Consider the following 10,000-nt stretch of genomic DNA (forward strand, 5'->3'; position numbering starts at 1 on the left):
GAGTGAACGTGGGAGTTGCAGCCCACGAACGAAGAAGGAGAAGAAAAGGAAGAAATACATTACTCTGAGGTCAAGATCGAACTCTGAGCCGTACAAATTTCATTGGCCAATAGTCATGTGCATCAGTCATCAACATCGCACGTGATCCCCCTGTCATTCTCTCTCTCGAAGACTGTGGCTTTCAGTTGCTGTGAATCAGTCTCGAGAGGGGAGCAAATCTATGTCCCACAAGGTCTATATAGTTTCCCCCGGGTCTATATCACCCAAGGTCTTTATCGGTCCCCCAGGTCTATGTTCCCCAAGGTCAATACAGTTCCCCAGGTCAATCTTCCCCCAGGTCTATGTTTCCCCATGCCTATATATGTTTAATCACACATACACTTTTGGGTACTGGTCAGCAGTGGTCAGCATTCACTGCTCAGTGGTGGTCAGTAGTCAGCAGTGGTCAGTGATCACTGGTGGTCTACAGTGGTCAGAACGTCATAATAATGCGCAAACATGATAAATCAACGCAGTCCGTAGATCTTTTTTTTTTCTCTTCCCTTCCCCTCCTTCTCACTCCCTCAACAGTTCCTTCCGTGGACTCAAATAGCAACGCCATTGGATCTTGTTACGTGCCCATACCAGCATAGCTGTTTTGCTTAACTCATCGTATTGTATTGTATTTTTTGTCACAACAGATTTCTCTGTGTGAAATTCGGGCTGCTCTTCCCAGGGAGAGCACGTCGCTACACTGAAAGCGCCACCTATTTTTTTCTTTCTGTCTGCAATTTTGATGTCAGCAGATCTTCATAAGGGTCAATGTGCTGCTCAGTTTATGGTTTGGCGCGCACTTGTCCACAGGCGGTGTGATCAGAATATGTGATGCTTAGTGTATCACACCATTACCCTTCATTTCCAAGGCTTCAATTCTTCTTTCCAAATCCGCTGTGAGGTTCCGTCCATGTCTCACAACACAAGCATACATGGCACCCATTACACCAGAGCAGAATAGACCTATCATTCTCGTGTTTAATACGGCGGCAAACGAACCAAAACCCCGGGTGTGGCTGTGTGTACAAGCGAGACACGGAATGAACGGCGTGGGAGAAATGCCGTTGAAACGGTGCAGATTCTTGGGCGGTCCAAAACAAACAAATACACAAAGGGTGTTAAATTTTGTGCTGAATGAAACTTGTCAGATGCATGAACCAAATATCTTCCCCCCTTTTTTCCGCTAAGAAATTATTTTTTCTTGTTGTGCTTCTTTCTTCATTTTCTCCCTCAGTTTATTTCAGACACATGGCTCACCTACTTTGACTATGGTTATATACCTTCAATGTTCTGTACCTACTTTATCATTATCATGACTATGGTTATATACCTTCAATGTTCTGTACCTACTTTATCATTATCATTATCATGACTATGGTTATATACCTTCAATGTTCTGTACCTACTTTATCATTATCATTATTATGACTATGGTTATATACCTTCAATGTTCTGTACCTACTTTATCATTATCATGACTATGGATATATACCTTCAATGTTCTGTACCTGCTTTATCATTATCATGACTATGGTTATATACCTTCAATGTTCTGAACCTACTTTATCATTATCATTATTATGGTTATATACCTTCAATGTTCTGTACCTACTTTATCATTATCATGACTATGGTTATATACCTTCAATGTTCTGTACCTACTTTATCACTATCATTATTACGACTACGGTTATATACCTTCAGTGTTCTGTATCTACATTATCATGACTATGCATGGTTATATCTACTTTATCATTATCATTATTATGACTATGGTTATATATCTTCAATGCTCATTATCATTATTATTATTATCGTTATTATTATTATTATTGCTGTTGATGTTGTTAATATCATCATTATCATCATCATCATCATCATCATTATCATCAGTATTATTATTAATATCATTATCTTTATGATCATTATTGTTATCAAGTACCATTTTACTTCTTTTGAGAATGATTGACATGTTTTGCACGTTCAAAATCGTGGACTTTAAAGGGAAGGAGGGAAGGGGTCAGGAGTGTCAGAGGTGGAGTGAAGGGGGCGGGGGGTGGGGGAAGGGGGAACGTAAGAGAAGAAGAAACATAAGAAGAATGTTGTGTAATCCTTCGGGTTTATTTCTTCTGCGGAATCTTTGCCCAAAGTGTTGGGGGTCATCAGATTTCTACAGTGATATCCCCTGCTCTCTCTCTGTTTGACACGTGTGTATGTGTGTGTGTGTGTGTGTGTGTGTTTGTGCGCGTGTGTATGCGTGTGTGTGTGCATGCGTGCGCGCGCGCGCGTGCGTGTGCTATGTTTGAACATGAGTGCAAGAGTGTGAGTGCGCGTGCGTAGGTGCTTTTGTGCGTGTGTTTATGTGAGATCTCTGCGTACAATACCTTACGTAAATAGAACCACGAGCTGTGTGTGTGTGTGTGTGTGTGTGTGTGTGTGTGTGTGTTGTGTGTGTGTGTGTGTGTCGTGTGTGCTCCCGCGCGTGTGTGCGATCGTGCGTATGTGTGTGAGGGAGAGAGAGAGAGAGAGTGCGTCTGTGTGTGTGTGTGTGTGTGTGTGTGTGTGTGTGTGTGTGTATGTGCGTGTGTTTGTATTTGTTTATAAATGCACATGCCTTTGTGTGCATCTGTTTTGTGTGTGCTGCAGCGTCCAACCCAAGCGCGCACGCACGCGTGTACGCGTGACCCAGGACAGCACACACGGACTGAGAAAGTTGTCTCCCTCTTCGTCCATGTCTTGTAATAACAGTACGCTAAGATGTCGAGGGTAAGCCTATATATATATATATATATATATATATAATAAACAACTGACGCAGACAAACCCATCTACGCCCATGGCTTCGCAATAAACAGTACGCCCAGATTTTGTGCAGGCTATGTGAACAATCTCCTTTCATTTGGCAAGCGCACCCACAGTACGCATTCCGCACTATCTTATATAAACAATACAGCATTCATCATGATTGCCTCCCCGTGTATACCTCGTCAGGTTCCTTTTCTATGGCATCATTCAAGGGATAACCACCCACCCCCCTCCTACCCACCCCCACACCCCTCCACCACCGCCTACATTTTTTTCCTCCTCGCCTTTCAGCACAAAGCGCTTTTGAACCAGATCACAGTTGTTGAACCCATCGAAGATTAAAGAAAGACACATACACACACAGTGTGTGTGTGTGTGTGTGTGTGTGTGTGTGTGTGGGTGGGCATCTACCAAGAGAAGAGCAATATTGTCAGGACATGTATGAGGGTAAGGGCAATATTGTCGGGACATCTACCGACAGAAGTATAGTGTTGTCAGGACATCTACCAGCAGAAGGACAATATTATCAGGACATTTAACAGAAGAAGGGCAATATTATCAGGACATTTAACAGAAGAAGGGCAATATTATCAGGACACTTAACAGGAGAAGGGCAATACTGTCATGACATTTAACAGGAAAAGGACAATACTGTCATCACATTTAACAGGAGAAGGACAATATTATCAGGACATTTAACAGGATAAGGCCAATATTGTCAGGACATTTACCTGGAGAAGGGCAATATTGTCAGGACATCTAACAGGAGAAGGAGAATACTATCAGGACATCTAGCAGGGGAAGGGCAATATCATCAGGACATTTAACAGGAGAAGGAGAATATTGTCAATACAAGTAGCAGGGAAAGGGCAATACTGCGAGGACATTTACCAGGAGTAAGGCAATATATATATATTTTTTTTTTTGTACGCTTATAGTTGACTTCATCAGGTTTTTGCGCCTTATGCATATTATTATTATTTGTTCTTTTTTTATGTATTTATCTATTATTATTATTTTTTCTTTTTTGTTTTGTTTTTTTTAATTTTTTTCTCTCAAGGCCTAACTAAGCGCGTTGGGTTACGCTGCTGGTCAGGCATCTGCTTGGCAGATGTGGTGTAGCGTATATGGATTTGTCCGAACGCAGTGACGCCTCCTTGAGCTACTGAAACTGAAACTGAAACTGAGGGCAATATTGTCACGACATCTGTCAGGAGAAGAGCAGTATTGTCAGGGCATGTAGCGCTTGAATGGCAATATTGTCACAGCATCTTCTGGGAGAAGAGCTATACTTTCATACTTGGCACCTACAAGAAGGTCAATATTGTCAGGAATGGCAATACTATCAGGATATTTAACAGGATAAGGGCAATACTGTAAAAACAAAAAAAACCCCAAACCCCCCCAAAAAAAAACCCCACCCAAACCCCAAACCCCAACATCTGCTATGAGAAGAGCTATACTTTCATACCCGGCACCTACAAGAAGGTCAATATTATCAGGAATGGCAATACTGTCAGAATATTTAACAGGATAAGGGCAATATTGTAAAACAAAACAAAACAAACAAACAACCCCCCCCCCAAACCCCACAATCTGCTATGAGAAGGGCTATACTTTCATACCCGGCACCTTCAAGAAGGTCAATATTGTCAGGAATGGCAATACTATCAGGATATTTAACAGGATAAGGGCAATATTGTAAAAACAAAACAAAACAAACAAAAAAAACCCCCCAAAACCCAACCAAACCCCAAACCCCAACATCTGCTATGAGAAGGGCTATACTTTCATACCCGGCACCTACAAGAAGGTCAATATTATCAGGAATGGCAATACTGTCAGAATATTTAACAGGATAAGGGCAATATTGTAAAACAAAACAAAACAAACAAACAAAAACCCCAACCCCATCATCTGCTATGAGAAGGGCTATACTTTCATACCCGGTACCTACAAGAAGGTCAATATTATCAGGAATGGCAATACTGTCAGAATATTTAACAGGATAAGGGCAATATTGTAAAACAAAACAAAACAAACAAACAAACCCCCCTCCAAACCCCACAATCTGCTATGAGAAGGGCTATACTTTCATACCCGGTACCTACAAGAAGGTCAATATTATCAGGAATGGCAATACTGTCAGAATATTTAACAGGATAAGGGCAATATTGTAAAACAAAACAAAACAAACAAACAAAAAAAAACCCCAACCCCATCATCTGCCATGAGAAGGGCTATACTTTCATACCCGGTACCTACAAGAAGGTCAATATTGTCAGGACACCCACAAGGGGAGGAGGGAAACAGGACACATGATACCTGTAGGAGGCGAATTGTGAGCACATCTGCAGTGGACGCTTCAAGGAGGGAACAAACCTGCAAGGGACTGTGCAAGGGACTGGGGAAAAACACACAAAGGATATATTACCGTCATAAGAAAGTCCAAGGCAGTGCTGAACTGTCCATGGGTTGTTGTTGTTTTTTCTACAAGTGGGGTGTGTGTGTGTGTGTGTGTGTGTGTGTGTGTGTGTGTGTGTGTGTGTGCGTGTGTGTAAAAGGGTGGTAGCGGGGGGTAGTCAGTTCACTGACTTCTTCAAACGTCTCAAGTACGGCTGCACACACCTGTCACGTCACATGTAGTAGTAAAAGTATGGCTGCACATACCTGCCATGCCCGTGGTGACGAGGCAGCCGACGACGAGGGCCAGAGCAGGCCACAGGATCTTCCTGCACTGTGCCGCCATGAGCATCCTGACTGGGCTTGCTGCACGTGCAATCTGTAACCACACACCCACATGTTCGTCACTGTGGCTCACGTGATCAAATCAAAACGCACTGCTGTTGCTGCTGCTGCTATTACTTCTGATAAAACAACAAAAACGACGACAACGCCTACTACAACTGCTGCTGCTATTACTTCTTATAAAACAACAGAAACGACGACAACGACTACTACAACTGCTGCTGCTATTACTTCTGATAAAACAACAGAAACGACGACAACGACTACTACAACTGCTGCTGCTGCTGCTGCTATTACTTCTTATAAAACAACAGAAACGACGACAACGACTACTACAACTGCTGCTTCTGCTGCTGCTGCAGCCGCTGTTGCTTCTTAAACTATTACCACTATTGCTGCTTCTAAAAACAAGAACAACAACAACTACTACTAATGCTATTGCTGCTGCTGCTTCTTCAATATCAACTACTACTTCTACTACTGCTGCTGCTTCTAAAACAACGACAAAACTAGTAGTACTGCTGCTGCCTCCAGAACAACAACTACTGCTACTGCAACTTTTTTGTCTTTCAAAACTGTATATTTGAACACTGTTTTTTGGTCTTGTTTCTTGATATAAAAGGTTTAAACCACCAGCAACAACAATAACAACCTCTACTACTACTGCTGCTGCTGCTGTTGCTGTTGCCGCTACCACTACTGCTACAACTGCTATAAGCACTTCTACTGCTGTTGTTGGAGCAACTACGACTACTACATCGTGTACTGGCTCACTGATTCAAAATCTACACAAATCAAGTAATTCGTTTGTTCAAGGTGATGATCTGTTTGAATCAGTAATGAATGACATGCTGAGAGACGGACAGAGAAAAGTAGGGAGGGAGGGAGAGAGGGAGGGAGGGAGGGAGAGATAGACAGACAGACAGACAGAGAGAAAGAGAGATAGAGAGAGACAGAGACAGAGAGAAAAAGACAAGAGTTTTTAATTAAGCCAGGCAAAATACCCATGTCAAGAGACAGGGAGAGAGAGAGGGAAAGAGAGGGAGAGAGCAATTTTACTACACACACACACACAGAGTCACACCTATATTCCATAAATAGATGTCACGAAGTTTACTATACAAACCGTACGTACGGGGAGAGAGGGAGGGAGAGAGAGAGGGAGGGGGGAGAGAGAGGAAGAGAGAGTGGGAGAGAGGGGGGAAAGAGAGGGAGAGAGAGAGACAAAGAGAGGGAGAGAGAGGGGAGAGAGGGAGAGAGAGTGGGAGAGAGAGAGAGGGAAAGAGAGGGAGAGAGAGAGAGGGGGGAGAGAGGGAGAGAGAGAAAGAGGGGGAGGGAGAGAGGGGGAGAGAGAGACAGAGAGACAGAGAGAGAGACAGAGAGAAGGATCTGAGTGAAGCACACGGGAAGTTTGCAATGAGAAATGCAAATAGTCGGGCAGCATCCCGTGTGTACATACAACCTTAAAATGAAAAAAAAAAAAGTTTCTACATTTGAGAACTTCGTTAAAATATGCTTTGGCTAATTATGGTTCCTACCCTGCCCCTCTTCCTATCCACCTGCTCCTCTTTATTTACCGCCTCATTGTCTTCCTGTGCGCGACATCATCTTCCCATCCACATCATCCTCTTCCTACCTGCCTCATCCTCTTCCAAACCGCCTCATCCTCTTCCTCATTGCTTCATCTTCTCACTATCCACCTCATACTCTTCCAAACCGCTTCATCCTCTTCCTACCCGCCTAATCCTCTTAATACCCGTCTCATCCTTGTCTTAAACGCCTCCTCCTCTTTCCAACCTCCAGACAGACAAACAGAACTCAGAGATTCACGGCAAACGTCTGATCAACACGCCCAGAATGGCGGCAGTGGCTGTCACTATCAGAGGCCAGCTAAGGGGAACCACACACACACACGCTATCACGTTTCCAGACGGCGAGTTGTGTTTGCTGAAGAAAGAAAGCACTCCCTGAGCCCAGGAGAAGACGGGGGGCTGCTTTTTTTTTTTTTTTTTTGCGTTTTATTTGTCCAGCGAAATGGTCCCTTGTCCCGTCTCTCTACGGCTGTCAAGTGTCTGTGTGGACAGTCTGGGGAATTCGACCGTCTGGACTGTAAGGGTGTCATCTTGTCCACTGCGGGGCTTTTTGTTTGGCTTTTGTCGTCTTCGTGTGCGCGTGGAGGTTTCGCTGCAGTCATGTGGATAGCAGTGGCTTGGGGGTGGGGGAATTTGACCCTTGTTCCTGCTGTCATTGTATTTAGTGAAGGTCTAGTCTGGCTAAATCGTCCCTTTCCGAATGGAGATTTGACGACTAACAAGGGGGGATTAGTCCTGTGGTGGTTCGTCATTGTATCTCCTAATGTTTTGTTTGGCTAAATCGTCCCTTTCTGAATGGAGATTTGAAAATAATCAAGGGGGATTAGTCCTTTGGTTTGGATCGTCATTGTATCTCCTAAGGTTTTATTCGGCTAATTCGTCCCTTTCTGTAAAGAGACCTGACTACAATCCAGGGGCTATTAGTCCTGTGGCGGTTCATCTAAACAACTAAAAAGAGAAGGAGAGGGGGAGGGAGGGAGAAATTGGTTACTCAGCTGTAAAATGTTAACTGCGACGAAAACTGACAGGAAGGAGGGGGGTGGGGGGGGGCAAAGACAGAATACGAGATAAGGGTGATGGCGCGCGCGCGCGCGCACACACACACACACACTGTTTTTGGCTGTTGTTGTCTTGTTTGTTTTGTTGTTGTTTTTGTTTGTTGTTGTTTTTAGTGGGACCCCCAAATTCCTAGCTAATTTTTCCCACTTTCTTCCCCCCCACCCACTCCCCCCGTTATTTTACTTCTTTTTTTTTCTTTTTTTTTGTCAGACACACAGTGACACACACGCACAGAGGGGAGGGGGCGGGGGTACAGGGATGAGGTGTGTCACGCGTGCTAAAGCGGACGTGCACCCTCTCCAAGATACCCCACTACAGACGCCACAACACAACAAGCCCACACAGAAAACGAAATTATATAATGCATTTGTTTGGCTAAATCGTCCCTTTCTGAATGGAGATTTGAAAATAATCAAGGGGGATTAGTCCTTTGGTTTGGATCGTCATTGTATCTCCTAAGGTTTTATCTGGCTAAATCATCCACTTCTGAAAAGAGAGTTGACTACAATCCAAGGGGTTGGGGGGATTAGTCCTGCGGTTTGGTTGGTCATTGTATCTCCTGAAGGTTTTTTGCTGGCTAAATTGTCCCTGTCTTTTAGAACGGTGACCTTTCACTAGAAGAACAGCCAGGATATCACCAATGTACAGACAGCCAGGACATCATTAGAACAGCATCATTCCTCTTTAGACAGCCAGGACTCCCCCTTGAGACATCATTAGAACAGCATCATTCCTCTTTAGACAGCCAGGACTCCCCGTTTGAACACCGAACGAACAGCCAGGACATCACCGTCTACAGGACTGCCCCCTCGACCAACGAAACATTCGCAAAACCATTCCCCCTTGGAACACCATGAGAGCAACCTGGACATCACCCTCTTCCGACAGCCAGGTCTCTCCCTAGGCACGCCAAATGGACCTATACCCAGGACTACCTCCCCCACCAACGAAACATTCGCAAAACCATTCCCCCTTTGGAACTAAATAGGAACAAGCAGGATATCACTCTCTTCAGACAGCCAGGACCCCCCCCTCCCCCCACCCCTAGGAACGCCAGATGGACTTTCCGCCTGGACATAATATACCCAGGACTACCTCCCCCACCAACGAAACATTCGCAAAACCATTCCCCCTTGGAACACCGGATGAACAGCCAGGATATTACTCCTCTACAAACAGCCAGGACTCTTCCTCTCCTCCCCCCCCTCTCTCTCTCAGTAAGCACACACACGTGTGTGTGTGTGTGTGTGTGTGTGTGTGTGTGTGTGTGTGTGTGTGTGTGTGTGTGTGTGTGTGGATTGGGGCTGTATGGTGACTGATGGGGGGATGGAGGGGGTACGGAGAGAGGAGGGGAGGGCGAGGGAGAATGGGGCGGGGCAGGGATCGTGAATACGAGGTTGTTTTTCTGACCCATTGATTTTAATGACTTTGGACAACACTCTTGTTGCCATGGGTTATTTTTCAGTGCGCCAGGTGCGCGCTGCACAGGACACCCCAGTCCTCCGATCATCACCTCTCTCCCAATGACTGGACGCTCCGTTTGGTTTTCTTGTCAAACTTGCCAGAAAGGACGAGAGCCGCGGGGACTGAACCCAGACCCCAGACCCAAACGCTCACGAACACTGCCTCGACAGATAAGCGTATTAACCAGGACAGTGAAACAATACTTGCACCGACGCAAGATCAACAGCACTGAACCTGTTCTGCAAGGTTTCATAAAAAAAATTGGAATACAGATATACAGTTGAAGAATATATAGCTAG

The 10,000-nt window shown here is 44.7% G+C and overlaps 1 protein-coding gene across 2 annotated transcripts in view; it reads right to left on the bottom strand.

Annotated features, from left to right (window-relative positions):
- LOC143275912 (prostaglandin G/H synthase 2-like) overlaps positions 1–10,000 on the bottom strand; it is a 62,130-nt gene that overhangs the window by 26,943 nt on the left and 25,187 nt on the right. For both annotated transcript variants that reach the window (XM_076580239.1, XM_076580238.1), the window contains exon 3: positions 5,509–5,620. In XM_076580239.1, coding sequence (XP_076436354.1) covers positions 5,509–5,593 — 85 coding nt within the window. In that variant the 5' untranslated portion in view covers positions 5,594–5,620. The remainder of the gene's footprint in view (positions 1–5,508; positions 5,621–10,000) is intronic.

Source organism: Babylonia areolata, chromosome 31 (genome assembly GCF_041734735.1).
Source record: "Babylonia areolata isolate BAREFJ2019XMU chromosome 31, ASM4173473v1, whole genome shotgun sequence".
Classification (NCBI taxonomy): Eukaryota; Metazoa; Mollusca; class Gastropoda; order Neogastropoda; family Buccinidae; genus Babylonia; species Babylonia areolata.